The 17,570-nt window shown below is 37.6% G+C and overlaps 3 protein-coding genes across 3 annotated transcripts; all 3 read right to left on the reverse strand.

Moving 5' to 3' along the window:
* Positions 1 to 1,477: 1,477 nt before the first annotated feature.
* Positions 1,478 to 7,032, reverse strand: LOC113783390 (protein NAR1). The gene is made up of 11 exons (XM_027329514.1): positions 6,809 to 7,032; positions 6,231 to 6,313; positions 5,490 to 5,643; positions 5,186 to 5,372; positions 4,484 to 4,610; positions 3,778 to 3,934; positions 3,430 to 3,479; positions 3,177 to 3,348; positions 2,618 to 2,744; positions 2,426 to 2,517; positions 1,478 to 1,940 (listed from the first exon to the last, which is right to left on the reverse strand). Exons 1-11 carry the CDS (start codon positions 6,965 to 6,967, stop codon positions 1,788 to 1,790), a joined length of 1,461 nt encoding a protein of 486 aa, XP_027185315.1. The 5' UTR covers positions 6,968 to 7,032; the 3' UTR covers positions 1,478 to 1,787.
* Positions 7,033 to 7,887: 855 nt separating this feature from the next.
* On the reverse strand, positions 7,888 to 10,586 carry LOC113782986 (CASP-like protein 2B1). The gene is made up of 3 exons (XM_027328977.1): positions 9,949 to 10,586; positions 9,704 to 9,836; positions 7,888 to 8,449 (listed from the first exon to the last, which is right to left on the reverse strand). The coding sequence occupies exons 1-3, from the start codon at positions 10,170 to 10,172 to the stop codon at positions 8,198 to 8,200; spliced, it is 609 nt and encodes a 202-aa protein (XP_027184778.1). The 5' UTR covers positions 10,173 to 10,586; the 3' UTR covers positions 7,888 to 8,197.
* A 1,891-nt stretch (positions 10,587 to 12,477) lies between these two features.
* On the reverse strand, positions 12,478 to 14,256 carry LOC113783515 (PLASMODESMATA CALLOSE-BINDING PROTEIN 3). Its single transcript, XM_027329672.1, has 3 exons — positions 14,043 to 14,256; positions 13,548 to 13,796; positions 12,478 to 12,729 (listed from the first exon to the last, which is right to left on the reverse strand). Exons 1-3 carry the CDS (start codon positions 14,095 to 14,097, stop codon positions 12,695 to 12,697), a joined length of 339 nt encoding a protein of 112 aa, XP_027185473.1. The 5' UTR covers positions 14,098 to 14,256; the 3' UTR covers positions 12,478 to 12,694.
* Positions 14,257 to 17,570: the final 3,314 nt, after the last annotated feature.

Consider the following 17,570-nt stretch of genomic DNA (forward strand, 5'->3'; position numbering starts at 1 on the left):
TTTTTGCACGCATGCTATGAATCAAACGGTGATAATGTATACACTATCAGTGTATATAAGATTTACTATATATATATATAAAAAAAATGGGTGTGAGCTTGGAAATTTGGCCAAGCGGATATATTTTTTGGGAACATATTCGGTCACTAGACCTCCCGAATTAAAACACCACGCCAGCATATATTGCACGCGTGCATTTGATTCTAATGGTGACCTGTACACTCTCAAACTACACAAACACGTAAATGACCTTCAACTCTTTAGATAATTAATTGAAAAACGGCTTTTCTTGTTCTATTGGTTGCATAGAAGTGCCAATATCGGATGGCTTTGAATTTGACACTTAAGATTAGAAAATTTGGAGTCTAGATCGTGCATTGTTCAAGCTACTGGCATAACAAATTGACTTCACTTGATTGCTAGTTTGTGCTCTATAGTTTGAGAGGGCAATATCAGAAACCTCTTCTGAGATTTCTCTTAATATTACTGGGTACTTCTGAGATTTTAAAAATATTATTTACCTTCCTTAATTTTGCTATTTATACGACAAAATCTTGAAAAACTCTAAACTACATTTTTGCTCTTTTAAATACTACCACCACATCACAAAAGCTATAGCTTCTAAAAATATAAGTTTAAAATGGTACTTATAAAGAAGTACATTAACACCAATTCGGCTTTACACGATCCAAACCAATTCTTCATGGATCCTACTTTTATCCAACCTCTTCTCAATGGTTTGTTGGGGACACGTGGAGGTCAACTTACTATGCATAAATAGTCGAATAGGCCATATTTTCGTCTTTCGATGCTCTCACTTTGGCTCAAGAAAGAAGTTTGATCTATTTTGTCGAGAACGTCTACGGTTCGAGTCCGTATAGCCCTATAATTTAATTATGATAAAAAATGAAAGAGTTCTAGCTGTCAGATACTGACACACATTCTGCGTTCAGGATGACCACCATACAGCAGGTTATGGAGATGATCATAAATGTAAAAGATCGAAAGTAAACTTGCCAACGCATGGCCCTTAGAAAATCTTGCATGAATTGCTCCTACCAATGCTGCTGGGCCTTTTTATGGTTTGCTACTCGGTTTGGGTTTCACGTCCCGGGGCAAATACCATTTGGAACCGCAGGAAAGAAAGTGTCCTACGACCCGATGGTTCGACGGGGTTGGACATCGCAATACGCAGTAATTTACCTTGAACGAACGAAAGCGATTTCATATCCGTTCTCAATCAAGAGCTCGCTCGACCGCTGGTCCAGACGTCAAACTGGGTACCCATATTGACGTTGGGTTGTTGAGGGCATTCAGGCCATTAACTCGAGTATACATGAATTGTAGAGGATAATTTTTTTTTTTGAAAAAAGAAAGAAAGAAAGAAAGAAACTCTGTTTCCCATTTCCACTGTATTAAGCTAATTGAAAATGCAATTCCGGTGAAAAGCCGATCAACACGTGGCACTAGTAAAATATTAAGAAGAAAAAGCCGATCAACCAGGTTGTATTGATTGAATAATACATGTACTTTTCAATTGTAAAAACAACAATGTACAAGTTATGTACAAGTATGAACTAAGACTGCATCAAATGATCTGTTCTTCCTACCAAAATTGGCCTCAAAAATGTGGTCTAGCGACCGAGAGGAGACAAACATCAACGAAAAAACAGCAATAAAAAGAAACTACAAAATGTGCCTGAAGAGTAGTAGTTCACCAGCAGTGTAGTTCTGAATGATCATCAGACAGTCGTCGCATCTGTTGGCTGAGGCAGGCACAATGCAGCTTACCAGTTCTGCAACTGAGAAGTAATGCTTTTCACTATAGGATGGTACTCTGTGTGCATGTGTTTCTTTGCTTTCTCTGAACCAGGTTCATCAAGCCATTCAGCATATAATCCTTTGATGATCGGATTTTCAAGAGGATCAGCCTCAGTAACCTCACAAAGAAACAATTGTCAGTTCCTTGAACCCTCAAAGAACAAGAGGAACAAAAAGCATAAAAATTTCCATTTTCTATCCACCGCTGCACGTAATACTCAACATGCTAATACAACATACATTCTGCATTAATAATGTATAAAGTATTGCATAAGTAACAGTTTAACAAGGTAGATGGCCAACATAAATAGGGAAATGAGGGAGCTCTCTGCAAACCACAGGCAGGTAGAAGACAGAGAAGACACAGAGGAATAATACATATGACGCTACAAGCAGGGAAGGTCCATTAATAAGCCGTGTAGAAAGTTGAATTCATTTTTTGTTCTCATCCACCAAGTTCAAGCAGAGAGCACACGGTTCTCTAAGCATCCTATGGAGATAAATTTCTTCTCTTGATTGTTATATGGGGAATGGACTTCCAAGACAAAACAGAATTGAAGAGAGACAAAAATCAGTGCGCGTAAAGTCTGAAGCCCAGACTCACATTTTCCATGTACTTCAATTCCAATGACTGGATCAAATCCTTTGCAGATTCACCAGGCTTTGGCTTGATTTGACCTCCACCATTTAAGCATCCTGTTAGTAGCAAAGACACAATATGAGACAAGTGCTTTAATATGCTATAGGGCATATCAATTAACATGCCTGCAAACAGGCAGCTTAAGAACACATCCACCTGAGGGACAAGCCATGATCTCCAAAAACTGATATTCACATTTTCCAGCTTTGATTTTCCTAACAACATTTTGCAGGTTACGGAAACCGTAACAGAGAGCAAACTTCAAGACAGTCTCTCCATCTACCTGCATTTACATGAGCAATGATTACAACTTAATGTAGACCATGTTTTGGAACTTGCAAAGCGATATAATCTCCAGATGAGTAATCATAATTAGTAACTTATTGATAGTATAAACTACAATTTGAAGCAGACATCATGCAATTCAATGCCAACTACGTCAAAGGCCAACCAAAACCAGCTACATGAATATGCGTAATCATGGAAGAACTTCTAAGTATCTAGACACAATTGGGTACTAACTCAACAAGAGATGCGGTTCACAAGAAATGTTCATCTATCTAAAGAGGTATCGATCAATTAGCTCCTGATAGGATAGTGAGACTCCAGATGCCTATGCAAGTGCTACAAGTCTACTAGATATTAAAATATCAGAAAGGACGCAGTCTTCCTATTTCTTGGTGAGAGCAAACATGATAAAAAAGGAAGGACGTACTTCAAGTGTCACTTCTCTGAAGTCAGAATTCCTTATAGTCTTGAAGTTGAGAGGACCAACAATTTCCTTGCCAAAAAGAGTTTTAGCAGCGTAACGAAATATTATCTCTGCATATCCTCCAGAGCTTCCATGGATGCCATAAAGGTGGCCGCCTTCAGCAGCATTCGCTAATCTGTAGGAACAAAAAGCTAGTATTGTTAATGACTGCTCTTGCAGAGCAAAACAACTCGATAACAGTGACAAGTGTTCTTACAATTTGTCCAAAGGAGACTCTTCTAAGCTTGCAAAATCAACTGACCTCGACTGCAAAAGTCAACACATAAATCATGTAAATGAATTATGACACATCCACAACCACCTGCTTTCCAGGAGGAGAAAAAGCTACAAAACCACAAACACATGACGATATGTTTTTGAAGAAGTGATGGAGCATGGACAAAGTGGGAAAGGGAAGACAGAACCATTGTTCCAAATAACAAACAATGCCACCAACAACAGGGTTAAATTCTATCCTTTTTTTCTTTTTAATTCTATCTTGGAAAGGTATATTTTCCCTTGGCGCACCTAGCCCACTTTACCACTGGGAAAAAATTTAAATTACCTTTATCAGATCTAACAACTCTCCCGTTGTCAACACTGAATCTACCTCTGTGATCTTTTCACCTCGTGCTTCAACTTGAAAAACAAAGTCATCTCTAACAGCCTCGAGTTTCTTGTCATAACATGGCATCACTGTTACATGGTATATATCCTCCGGCCTGTCATGAACAAATCAATGTCAACAGTGAAATTTAATATACATAACGAACCATTCGGATATAATCTCTGTCCATCCAATATCTAATCATCATGTCACTCCACACAGATCAACCAAATCAGTCAATGTTGTACATATTCCGCAACCAGCACAGCAGTTAAAAAATATGTAACTAGACCATCAAAACACCATTATGTTAGGACCTCTAAATGTGCAGTTTAACCTGGGAAGGAAGTGATGGCACCATATATATCTGAAGTTGTCTTAGAGGATCACAATCAGAAGCTTCATAGCAACACTTAAATGACTATTCCACTGTTCCACATTTCAAGTGCAAACGCGGTAATTATTCGAAATAAGAGATGGATGCATAATGTAGCTTGCATATCGTATATAATCTTATCCCCATATCTGGAAGTTGTCTTAAAAAGAGTTCAACCCTAAACTTCATGGCAATGGTCAAGTAACTAGCCAAGTTGTGAGTACAAAAGGGGTCAAGTAATTAAGACAAATAATGGCCAGACTTTTCAGTATGCATATAGTATATTACCTTATGCATAGCATCTGACAGATATGGTTCTTAATAATAGCTCCAATGGTTTGTTGAGGGCTCTTGACTGATGAAATATATGGCAAAATATATGATCCAAGAGTTTTTTCAGCATAGCATATCCAACCTGCACTTAAAGAATGAACAATCATAATCATATAACAGACACATAAAGACTCGAGCAGGCATTTAAAAATGAGAAAAATACAACAAAAGAAAGAGAAAGCAAAGAGACAAAGCAGTAGCTCCCCCAAAATCTGTTCACATTTTGATGCTCAGTAGAACTATAGATATCTAGGTGTCTATGCTAATAACAAGAATAAAAGTCAATAAGAAGTAGGGTGTTAGGCATAATGGCTGCTATTACGATGTTAGGGTGTTGGGGCTTTGCATCTTCACGTACCAAAATGGCTGCTATTATTGATGAGTTGAGATTAATAGGATCTACTTGGCGAGGAGTTCCTAAAACCAAGACCAACTGGAACTTGCTGCTAGAGCGGGGCATTACTTTTAACTGTTTCAATTGTACTTGATAATTCCTTTGTAAATACTACAATCAGTATAGGAAACTAGTTTGATATTGCATGATGTACAGGTATCAGCTACTACTTTGTAAAATCTTTACAGTTCTGATGAATAAAATTGTTTTCATTTGCCCAAAAAAAGAGAAAAAAAAAAGGACGATGTCAGGTATAGGTATACCTGGACAGGCAGAAGAAATCATGGGAAGGGCCAATTTGGATTTCTCATCAGTAGTCAAATGACATTGTCTATATCTAGTTATGAATTCATAACAAGATTCAATAAGCGTTAAGTCCCGGCTGCAGCTGGTATCAAAAACAGCCTTCACTCCCAATGTTTTAAATAATGTTGTCAGCTTTTTGAAAACCTGTATTGAAACACAAGGACTGTCACAGGCATTTAGAGCCATTATAAGAATATAACGCAAAGTTGAAAACCTCATTTAGTTTGCTATTCAAGACAATACCTATGAAAATAAGCCTACCTGAAGTGGAGAAAGGCCAAAATGAACAGCAAGAGAGGCTCTAGACTGGGGAGACACAGAGACAATGACAGCCTTTCCTTCATTGATATTAGAAAGAAACTCATCTAAGCTCTGCTTCTCAAGCATCACAGTCTCAGCTGAGGTTATGCACCCACTGCAAAATCAACATGCGCACAATGAGTTCCTGACAACCTTTTTTTTTTTTTTTTAGCTTTCGTATAAGAATCATGATAACTGTCAAACCTGAGAGAGCAAGAGAGTGATAAGTGTCTCGTGTTATGAACCTGATAGTTAGAGATTTACCAACCAAGAAAACAGCATTGGCAGGGGAGGTAAAAGCCAAAACTTCAGTATTGTTGTCAGTCCAAAAAATGGATCTATACATGTTCGAGTCACCACAATTCTATTGAAACTTATAAATTGTCTACACTAACATGTCAAATGTTCATCTCAACAACTAGAAAAAGTGATAAACAGACATTCTGTATGCACAATGAGGACCTAAAACCTACACCATTATTATCCTTAAATTGGCATTTATTATCATGCCACTGTTACCATACACATTCAGCAATGTGAAGACTATGTGTAATGCTGGCAATGTAAGGCACTAATCCCAGATTCGACATACAAGAAAAGAATACAGATGCGTCTCTCTTGCTATAGGTATATGGAAATTTCAAAATGAAGTTCATAGGATGAAAGGGGAGAAAATTGACGAAGGTGGAGAAAGAATAATACCTGCAAGCTAGACAGTCCTTGAGGGAAATTTTTACAGGTTCAGTTTCCACTGGTTTGACAGCTTTCCCAAGTGTCGTAGGGTTCTGCCCAAGTAGCAATAACGAGAATTACTCTCACAAGAATGAAACTTTAAGAATAAAGCAAAGCTAAGGTCATATCCCGATTACAGAATCACGTAAGAGAAAAACGTCTCTATTCTTTTAATAGCAATCTCAAAAACCTAGCAAAATTAAATTAGGTAATAGTACTCCTAGGTAGAAAACAAGGAAAAGGCTGCTCCTTTATAATTCCTACACCAAAAACCCAATATAACTCCGATACCAAAAACCCACAACTTGTTTAAAATAACCATACCAATGAACCAGCAAATGTTTTCGTCGGGCGAGAATTTTCTCAAAAAGAAGAAACATATTCGAAATTAACTAAGATAGCTGGGAAAATATGAAGACTTTAACAGTTCGACAAACATAGGAGCTGAAATTAAAATGTGTAAGTAAGCCCTAATGCATAATTATCCAGAACTCAGCAAGAAAATTCCACTAGAAAAAAGGTTTAGCCAAAAAAAAAAAGCAATTCACCTCAGCATAAAATTTATCGAGCCTGGAAGAGGAAGTAGGAGGAGTATTGGGATTAGGATTGGAATTAGCCTTTAGAGAAACAACGCAGCCCTGAGATGGCGCGATATAATCATTCAAGTCGCCTATCCGCAGCGTCGCCGAGAACTTCTCCGACGACATTTTTTCCTTTCTTTGAAAGAAAATTCTTCGTTTTGTTTTGTTTTGGCTTTTTTTCTTTATATATATTTATTTATTAGTAGTAGAATTCAATTACGACTTGTTATAGCCTATAGGGGGGAGAGAGAGACAGAGAGGGGGATTGTTTGAGGCCGAGAGGCTCGTCAACGGATGGGGGTTCAGACCAGACCCGACCGAACCCGCTCAATATTTTCGACAATTTCGTTTACCCAGACCCGTGTTTGAATAGGTAATTGCTTTGATAATATATTTGAATATTTAATATTTGTTTGCAACTTAATTTGTAGACCTCAGAATAATTATCTAAAGTAATTTGTGATTTTTAATCGAGATTGTGGTGTGTAATTAATGTTTGTTTAGAAAGATATTTTCCTCATTTTTTTGCCTAATTTTTCTGCTGGGTATATTCGACCCATATACGGATCCGATCGGAGGATATAATTATGGATTTGGGAGAATTAGATGAAAATTACGGAGGATATAATTGATTTCATGGTAGGGCACCAAACACTCCTAATCAGGACTCAGTATTCTAAGCAAATCTGGAATGGCACACTACTTGACAATGCATTGCACACTGGCTGACCTTGGGAAGAAATGCTTTGCCTTTTGCCTCGTACAACACCAACATCCTCTACTTTCCTAAGATCACACTCTCAAATTGTCGTAAAACTGCTTCCCTTCCCAATGGAATGGGCAAGAAATTCCACTTTCTTGATCAAAATACAGATCTCTTGTTTATTGTTCTATATTTATAGAATGGCAGAACGTTACACTAGAAATGCATGCAGAGAGGTCGCGGATCAAGGCCACAGGTATCACAATCTTCTTGCAAAGCAACGAATGTTTGGCTGACAACAACTAGATTTTAAAAAAAAAAAAATCAGTTAAAAGTCTGAAAGTTCAGTAAAAGCCAATTTTATATCACCAGTTGCACTACCCATATACCTCAAAGGAGTGTCTGGACTCGAACAAATTTAAGCCTAGCATGCTAATTGTATGAATAGAACAGTGAATTTCGTTTTAGTGCAAGGAGCAGCAGCGACAGAACATAGAAGATCAAGAATTCCCACAAAAAGCAGGTGTTTGTTTTATTTTACAAGAAGAAAGAAAGTCCACCAGGTTACACATATATGATGCTTAAAAGGGTCACAGTGAAGATCCAGCAGGATCATGTACCATGAGCTGATGACATAATTTAGTCCAGTCTGTCTACCATCTTGAACTGTTCTTTCCCTTGTTCTCTCCGTACAAACGGAAGAGACTAAAAGCTGAGATGCCAGATAAAACCACCATACTAAGACTAACCATCAGTGCACTGGCTATCCCCTCCCCTACTTGGTTGCAGTACTTCCCGTACATATTACATATCTTCATCCATTGTAACTCAGTCTGCCCCAGCTTGGCAAACACAGCAGATTGTGCTGCCGCCGCCACCGCCGCCAGACTCAGGTAAGCCATCAGCTGCACAAATGAGCCCATGATACGATTGGTTATAAGACCGCGAAATCAAGTGCATCAAAGAAGCAAAAATTGTTCCAGACTAGTCTGCATCTTTCATGATGCATATTAACGTGATTTCAGTCATTCCTTTCAATTTTTTATTTGAAAAGGTGAACCATTCACGGTGGTTCTGTTGAGAAGTCAATGTACTTGATGTTGTAGGTCCGTCTTTATCATTTGAATTAATAAGAACTGTGCTCTGCTTTTTCCTTGCCGCAGAATGTGTTTTAAGGACCTTGTTGATCAGATTTCTCTTTTACTAGTACAGCTTTTGGTGGAAAAGAGTTCTGTAATGAGTTATGAACTATGAAACTTTACACCTCTACATCTCCTATCTGAATGGACTTTAAATTCACTGCAAACAGCATTTACTATAGGCCAGTCTGATTTCTGAAAGGCTACAAGAAGTCATGAGCTGTGAAGAGCCATTAATAATTTCGATAGATGTCTTCATCTAAGAGTCTCCACCTGTGCAAAGTAGGTACCAGGCAACATCTTTGGTGAACCCCAACTCTCTCTTTTTATTTGTATGTAATCTAAAGGACTTAAAAAGGGTCCACGATGAGTTATGATGGATGCAGTGTTTGGTGGTGATAATGCTAATGCTGCGGTATCTAGCTTTAATGAGCCAAAACAACTACTTTGTTTAACTCCTTGACAAAGTCTGCCCACTTTAAAACCAGTCAAGACCATAATATGGTACCAAATTGAAACATGAATAATTTCTAGGTGCGTATGTAGCACCATTTTTACTCGGGGTGCGCTTAATAAAACTGAAATAAAAAAATTGAAATCTAGGTCCAATATATTAAGTTACTGAATTGTTGAGTTTTAAATCTTGACATTTGAACAGATTTTGGATTAAGTGATGAGTGACTCATCTTATGGAATAAGTTAAATTTAGTGCCTTAAGATGTTATATGTTTTGCTTATCAATCAAATGTGTCTGAATATGTTAAAATATGAATACATTAAATGCTAAATTGGATTATGAAACGAGGCCTTGGGAAGGAAGAGGTCCCGTTATTATAGACCAATAGTAGTGTTGGGGATTTTTGAGAGCTTCAGGTTTCTGAAAAAATAGTTCTTACAATTAGGAGTTAGCAATCATGATTAATGGGCGAGGAATCAGCTAAGTATGTGCAAGCATGCATGACAAGTGAAAGCCCTTGCTACATAAACAAAACCGAAGAAGGAAATCAGAAAACTACATACTTGATCTCCAGAGAAAATAGCCCAAGCCAAGGGCTTGTTGAAGAGCACATTGCCCCTGATCATACTTGTAATACACCTTAGAACTTGGACAAATGAGTAGGCAGCAGCAATCCCAGTGGCTATTACCAGAAAGCTGCCACAGCAAAGGCAAACTCAACTCTTTTGCAGAAACAAAGCCAGAAATACTACTACTTACTATTCAAGGTGTAGTTCAGATATACTAATAAAAGGGAAGGCAATCTTACACAAGAGCTTTCATCTCCGTGAACTTAGCTTCCTTCTTGATGGTGAATATTTCTTTGACTTGAGTGTCAGTCCCAATTAGAACAGCAGCAAGAACAGCCAGGCCACAAATTAAACACCTCAAAACCAATTCAGCAATCCTCACCCGCCTATCAACCACCTTCAAATTGCTCCCATGATAAACAGGAACATTCCCAGGACTCACTCCTACACCCAAGTAACTCATTGTGCAAATTTCTAATTACACCAACCAGGTCAAGCAGGGAAGCCTATCAGGGACTCGCGAGCTGGTAGTTCCCCCAAAAAGAATAGAAAGACACGAACTCCGCTCGCGTCCTATCCCACCACTTAAATAGAAGCAAGGAAGCATCAAGAATACGTAACAAGGCTAGGATTTGCCATGTGTAAAAATGATCAAAAGGGCTAGTCTAACTCCTCGGCCTTCACCTCAAACGCACAGGATGCATTAAATTGAAGCTAAGTTAGCATTGACTGTGAGGTAGTTCTGACATCTGGGACAGCATTTAAGGAAGGGGTGGAAAAAAATAAAGCTCAAGATTTTGGATTACTTTTGGTTTCTGGGAAGGGGCAGTGGTTTTTTGGTCCCAAGGACGAGAGATAAGGGTGAGGGAGAGGCGTGTCTTTAATGGCCTGATCGCAGGAAGGTGTGGGTGGAATTAATGGTGACCCATGACTTGATGCGCACTGTACAAAGGGACATCAAATTATTCATCTTACCATTATGAATTATCATCCGGTGCAAATCTCAAATCTAAAATTATGTGTTAAGTTAAAAGGGGCTTAAAAAGGTTAAGAGTTGTTGAAGTTGCTTTTCAAGGTGGTGGGCCTTTGATGGCCATATTTTCCCGTGTTGATGCTTCCTTGATCAAAGAAAATCAATAAAGCCAAGTGCGCTTGTCCATTCACTACAAGCGTATCATGACTAGGTTGATTAAACATTCCACTGTAATTAATTATGACGCTCATAGAAAGTGAACAAACTGGATTTACTGCTATCACCATATAAGCTAGTTAGGTACAACCCAACAACCTTGTTGCACTTGCATTTGCAGCATTTCACTGCACCCACCAACTCCGTACTAGTTTTTTTTTTTTAAATAACGATAACATTTATATAACATGTTTTATCCTAATTTAATAGAAAATAAAAGGAGGAGGGAGTCACAGATAATAACCGGTGAGAGATAAGATTCGAATCCTTAATTTCTCACTCACCACAACCAAGACTTTGAAGTTTTGATGGTAACGATCAGACCAAAAGGGCAAGGCTGTTGGCCTCGCCAACTTTGTACTTGGTTTTGGCCTAACATCCATGGCCAGAGGCTGCAAATTGTTCAACTCCAACCAAAGAAGAAAAGGAAGGCAAAAAAAAAAAGAAAAAGAAAAAGAGAATTAGCACATTTATCATAATTTGCTTGCTGAAATTTCATTAAAAAAAAAAAAAGTAGAGTGGGATCAGCATTTATTCCATTTTAGTAATTCTTTATTACCGCATAAAATTAATAAAATTTTGACTTAAAAATAGGATAGGCTTGTTTGTAGCATCACGTAGTATTTGGGGCTCATTCCCAGTAAATAGAAGAAATTGGAATGCGTGTCGAATTGATTGATGACGGTGATACGAAAATTGGTCTCGCATTTCAATTCCAATAGTTTGGGGATAGATAGGATGAAGTAAGTTTGATGGATATGTCACATTGAGAATTACTGTACTACTCTACAGGGATTGTGGCACGTGAATATTATTATATGATAAGCATTAGCCATGAGCATTATTGTTGTCATCTCTCCATTCCTCCTCCTTATCTCATCTTTGTAAATTGTACCAGTCCTCCTCCTCTACTGACTAGTGACTCCTCCATTCCTCCTCCTTGATCTTGATCGTCTGCTTCCATCCCTACGACCATGATATAGGGCTAACAGCCCAGGTCAGGTGGTCCTTACCTTTACTTATTAGTAGAATGGATAGTTACAGGCAACAGCTCACGACTCGACCACCTTCAAATTCAATGCCTAGATTTTTGACTTTGTAGTCTGTGTCATTCATATTTGGACATCACATTAGCTCCAGAAAACGCAAATTGCAATTTCTCCCTCCCAGGCAAGCCAGCTAATACTAGTATTACTGGGACATGGGATAAGTATTGGATTAATCTTTCCTACTACACTGATAGTATATATACCATTATTATACACTGTTAGCGTTTGATGAATAACAACTATGCAAAAATTTGAATTTGAAATTTAACTTTTGCACGCATGTCATGAATCCAACGACGGTGATAATATATATACTGTCAGTCAGTATATATAATATTTACTCATAAGTATTTGTCACTTTTATAAATATGGCTAATCCTCCGTCTCATCAACCAGTAGTACGTCTTTTGGGTCAATCTCAGCCCATGTGTTTTGGACTAAAATGCAGGCTGACATGATGCTGTTGACACACGGGAGCCTGGAGTGGAGGCCCAAATTATGAATGGAACTCAGCTTTTGAAGAACAGCTGTGGGCCAAAATAAATACACTTTTGATGAATCATAAATTAGGATCACATTCAAATGACAAAGGAGCTATAAAAGTGGAAATGGAAAAGGGTTGTAAACATGCACATCCAGGTCTTACTTTGGACATTGTTTACATTCATTCAAACTCTCTCCTTAACTCGTATATGATAAAAAGACCTGATTGACCTCCCAGATGAATAATGTCTTCAGCAATTCTGTTCAGGGAAGCGTCTCAAACTTGCACGAACCGTGGCCTGCCGATGTAAAATCCCCAACAGGAATCTCAGTTTGACCGAATAAATCTGAGTAACAGATTAAAGACTAGAACGCTACAGTTTATGATTATACTTCTTTTCATAATGTGGCTATTCTGCTTTGATCCAATCCCACCGCCTTTCTTATCTTTACTTTTTTCTTTTTTTTTTTACATCTTGGTTTAGCACGTAAAGGAGGTATGCGTTTTTTGGCCAGAGAACTGAACGAAAATGAGTTTTGGGCAAACTTTTTTATATCTGAGGGACTATTATACCTGATTTTAAATTGGAGGGACTAAAAAAGTTTTTTTTTTTTTAATATAAGAGACCAATTTGGCAAATTTCCCTGTTTCTTACTATTGTTTGCCCGGTTCGTGGACAAACCTGGATCTGTATGAGAAATGACGGAAAAAAAAAAGAACTTAAAAAGCAAGTAATCTGATATGGGGTTGGTTATACACTAACTACTCTGTATCAATATGTAGTATGTGAAGACGCATTGATGATTGAGCAGCTGGCTTAATTAGCTGTGGGAAAAGAGAAAAAAAAAAGACTTAAGATCTGCTGGTTCTTCAACTTCAAGCCACTATCACTTATTCACTAATCCGCCAACAACACAATTAGGACCACAGACTCGAGGACTTCAAGATACTTTTTTTTTTTTTTGTCTAGTAATTTTCTTGGATTGAAGATGCTTATGTTAACAGGCTTTGTCTGAACTCTGGATACAGAGTAGAGTTAACGTAGCCATAAAAGAAATCTCAGATTGTGCTCCAAACATCAGACGGTGATACAATGCCGAGTAAAAGCAGGCTTACTTGGATTGAGGGCAGTTAAAACTGCAGCACCAAGGAAGTAACAACTGGCTCCTTTGTGTTTCATGTTCTGATAGTAGCTGTTGAATGCGTAGGAAGCATGGTCCCTGACCGTATTGGGAAGGAAGCAGGGTCTGTTTGGCTGTAGGCTGTCGCAGTTTGCTCCGTTGTGACAAGCCCATTCCATGGCCTTCTGCAACTCTTCATCCGGATATTGCTCGTCCGATATGCACCAGTCCTCTCTCTGTCCATCTACCCATCAGACTCCAATCCATCCAATGAGGACCACATATTTAAATAAATAGCTAGTTAATTAAAAACATGGATCTAACAATATCAGAAAGGGTGGGACGAGTTCATTCTTCTGCCTTAATTTACTTAAATCAGAAAGCTGTCTAGTTACTACATTTTAATGCAATCTTGGATTCCTCGAGAATATAAATGTATACATACGCGGCTTTCTAAAACCCCAGTAAGTGATACTACACTATTATTTACCTGATTTTTGCAGCAGGACTGATGACAAGAAGATGATGGCAAGAAGGATCTTCATCAACAAGGACGATGAGAATTTGTGCTTGAATAAGTTGTAGCTACAACAGCCTTTGCTTTTGCACTTTGCTACTAGCTAGTACGTATGTGATATGAACAATGTTCTGGATGAATGAGTTTTGGCTTTATACAAAGTTGATTAGCACATACCACATACAATTTTGTCGTCTCATAGTACGAATACATAAATTATAGATATGTTACTACATGAGTCGAAATGCCAACGTACATATTCATCCTTGCTTTACATTTCCTTTTTCTCCTTGTCCGCAACTATCGAATTTCCATAATAAGCTTTCTTATTACCTTGTAATATGTGTTATTTACAAGTTTCCGCTTTAGAGCTGAAGAGAAAACCCCCTTAGCATAAAAGCAATGAACTTAGTCTACCGTGATTAATTAGGTTAATGTTTGTTACCTACATAAAAGTAGAAGGCACTAATACGGTGATTTGTTTGATTAAATAAATGTGATTCTCAACATATACACACGCACACACATAATATATAATGCCTGAGTCATGACAGATGGTGTAAATTATTCTTTCTGTCATCTTTTAACCTTTCAATTTTATCCTTATAAAAATTAATTTTTACCTTAATCACATTTTGTCAATATAACCACTCATAATCATGCTAAATATTGTAACTACCAAATTACTACTTTAAGCATATAAACCAAAGTTCTTTCATGAAAATTTTATACAAATTTTTTGTACGTAACAAATAAAATTTATACAAAATTGATTCATTTTAATTATTTCGTAATTGCACACACATTGGGTATGCTCTCAACACTAGTCTCTCTGTGTGTGTGTGTATGCGTGCGCGTGTTTTGTGTATATAGGTGTGTATGTTTGTGCGCACGTGAAAGATTAAGGGGGCATTTGGGAAATCATCGCGGATTATTCAAGAATAGAGAGTTAATGAGATCACAGATCTCAGTGACTTAGACCAGATTCTATGTTAATACGAGCAAATTATGGTTAAAGCAAAACAGGTATACCTACAATATTGCTAGTTTCTCAAGAAAGGGAGAAAAAAGGTTTTAGAAAATCAATCCTCCTCCAATTTTGATAATCGACATATGATAGGACAACAAAAAAACATATTGATGGTTTATGTCGGTCAACATAAATTAACATTACCAGAAAGAAAAGGAAAAAAAAAAACTAATTAAAGAAGAAAGAATCAATCTTTTTCACTGACGAAGCAAACTAAAGTAGTGAAAGAAGAAAATTCCCTCGGCTTTCCCGTTTTAGTTTATTTTTCTATCATACTGCTTGATTTCCTAATTGATGTGTGTCTTACATGAAAAGAAACTACTACTATTATCATGGGACCATCAGCTTTCCATGCATTCACGGGGGAAAAAAAGGCTGAGGAATTATTCCCCCCACCAAAAAAAAAAAAAGGATGCTTGCGAAGCTGGCTATGCGTCCCTTCACAACGTAACGGGCCTGAGGTTGATTCGCGACTGGCTCAACTTAAGGAAGAAGCAAAAGGAGATTTATGAAGTGCAGGCTCAAGTACATTCTAGTATTAAAAAAAAAAATGGTTGGTTGGTTGGGCCAGACGACTAGAAGAACCTAAATTTGATTTTTTTTTCTGGATGACTTTTTTAATGAATGAATTTTGACCAGATTGCTTAATGTTTCTGATAGTCAAAGTAAATAAACATCACACCACTGCCTTTTTGACACCTAAAATTCAATTATCCACTTACCCTTCTATATGTTGATCCATCAAGGTGCTCCTATTTTCCTTCATCCAAAGAAAAAAAACCATCGAAATACATAAGGAGAACAACGAAACAACTAATCACATCTTCGAAATTAAGAAACAAAGATGATTATGTCAGAGCGGATAAGAAGATGATCATGGCCTTCATAATCAAAGGACGACGGGAGTTTTTGTACTCGGTCTGAATATGCTTGAGTTGGCAGTAGATATCTTTTATGTATGTGCAAAAAAAAAAAAAAAAAAAAAAAAATTAGTCTGAGTAGCAGTCGGTATTATTGGTTATTTTTGTCTTCTAATTTTATGTTGGAACCCTCAAGTGTTGAACTGGAACATTTGTATGTCTTGTACAGTCAAGAGGACTGCAGACAGATCGATGGTAACATGCCAAGGTTTGAGGGTCATGTACAACTGAGGGAATGAAACAAGAAAGTAGTTGATACTTCACAGCAAAATTCATGAAACAGTTTCGTTTACTGTGACTATGTTAAAACTAATTCGATCAACTCTTTCCTAAATCCTAATCCTTGAAAGAGTGCTTCCAGAATCTCAAATATCTCGAGTTTCTGGGAAGAATTAGTCCTTGTCTTGATCGAATAAATCAGGGGAGTTACTAAAACTTGCACGAATCGTGGCCTGCAGATGAGAGGTCATACATCAGTCAGACATTAATCAACAGTAACAAAAGGAAGTTAGGAAAATGGTTCTTGTACTCTCCGAATAAAATAGAAAATAGGACAATGTGTTGTCACTGAAAAAAAAAACCAAAAAAATTCACGACTAAATGAGGTTTCATATGCAACTTTACTTACTTGGATCAAGACCATTTAGAATTGCAGCGGCATTGAAGTAACAAGTTCCTCCAAGGTGTTTCATATGCTGATAGTAGCTGTTGAATGCATAGGAGGCATGGTCCTTCACCGTATTTGGAAGGTAGCAACATCCCCCTGGTTCAATCTCGCTGCAGTCTGCACCATTCCTGCAGGCCCAATCCGTGGCCTCCTCCAACACCTCATCAGGAAACTGCTCGTCAGCTATGCACCAATACTTCTCCTCATCCTGTCCATCTGAAAACATTCATGTCCCAACGAAACAAAGTTCCATATCAGACACATCAAACATTATACTGTCACGGGATCAAGCCACGAAAATTATCATGAAATTTAACACTTCATTCAATCTTTAATCTATCTATATGCTATACAAGCTAGAATTACACGAACATAGGTACATGCATAAGTACCTTGACTAATACAATATAATATCTCAAGCTAAGGAGAACATACAAATCAGCTGATTACATCTTCGAATTAAGAAACAAAAAAAAAAATAAAAATGGCAGCATCAAACTCAGATTGTAGAATGCAGGGATGGTCTACTGTATTAAAGCTAAATTTCCCCAGAAAAAAAAAAAAAAGAAAACCTTAAATTACCCAATTTTGTCAGGGAGGACAACAAAATGATTATGGCAAATAGGGTCTTCATAAAAAAGGACAACGAGAGTTTGTAGTTGAATATGTTGCACGGGCTTGTGCTTCAGTTGGAAGTAGACTTTTTTTATTTGACTTAGTATTGATTGTAGATGCTAGTGGTAAGGGAATTCTTAGCTTTATAGAAACTTGGATTAAAAAACCCAGGTGCATGCAGGTTTGGAATCCTGGATGTACGGTTGGAAGTTGGAACAAGCCTTTTTGCAAATGGGGGAAGTAGATGATTGCGATATCCTGTACTTGGC

This window comes from Coffea eugenioides, chromosome 9 (assembly GCF_003713205.1).
Source record: "Coffea eugenioides isolate CCC68of chromosome 9, Ceug_1.0, whole genome shotgun sequence".
Lineage (NCBI taxonomy): Eukaryota > Viridiplantae > Streptophyta > Magnoliopsida > Gentianales > Rubiaceae > Coffea > Coffea eugenioides.

Excerpts from the sequence above, each read along its gene's own strand:
- LOC113783390 (XM_027329514.1), bottom strand. The coding sequence starts at position 6,967 with ATGTCGTCGGAGAAGTTCTCGGCGACGCTGCGGATAGGCGACTTGAAT. Across the intron at positions 5,644-6,230 it reads AAGGACTGTCTAGCTTGCAG|TGGGTGCATAACCTCAGCTG; the intron begins GTATTATTCTTT and ends TTGATTTTGCAG. Across the intron at positions 1,941-2,425 it reads AATTGAAGTACATGGAAAAT|GTTACTGAGGCTGATCCTCT; the intron begins GTGAGTCTGGGC and ends TTTCTTTGTGAG.
- LOC113782986 (XM_027328977.1), bottom strand. The coding sequence starts at position 10,172 with ATGAGTTACTTGGGTGTAGGAGTGAGTCCTGGGAATGTTCCTGTTTAT. Across the intron at positions 9,837-9,948 it reads ACGGAGATGAAAGCTCTTGT|CTTTCTGGTAATAGCCACTG; the intron begins GTAAGATTGCCT and ends TTGCTGTGGCAG. Across the intron at positions 8,450-9,703 it reads CTATTTTCTCTGGAGATCAA|CTGATGGCTTACCTGAGTCT; the intron begins GTATGTAGTTTT and ends TCATTTGTGCAG.
- LOC113783515 (XM_027329672.1), bottom strand. The coding sequence starts at position 14,097 with ATGAAGATCCTTCTTGCCATCATCTTCTTGTCATCAGTCCTGCTGCAA. Across the intron at positions 13,797-14,042 it reads AGTCCTGCTGCAAAAATCAG|ATGGACAGAGAGAGGACTGG; the intron begins GTAAATAATAGT and ends TCTGATGGGTAG. Across the intron at positions 12,730-13,547 it reads TTTAACTGCCCTCAATCCAA|GCCACGGTTCGTGCAAGTTT; the intron begins GTAAGCCTGCTT and ends TTACATCGGCAG.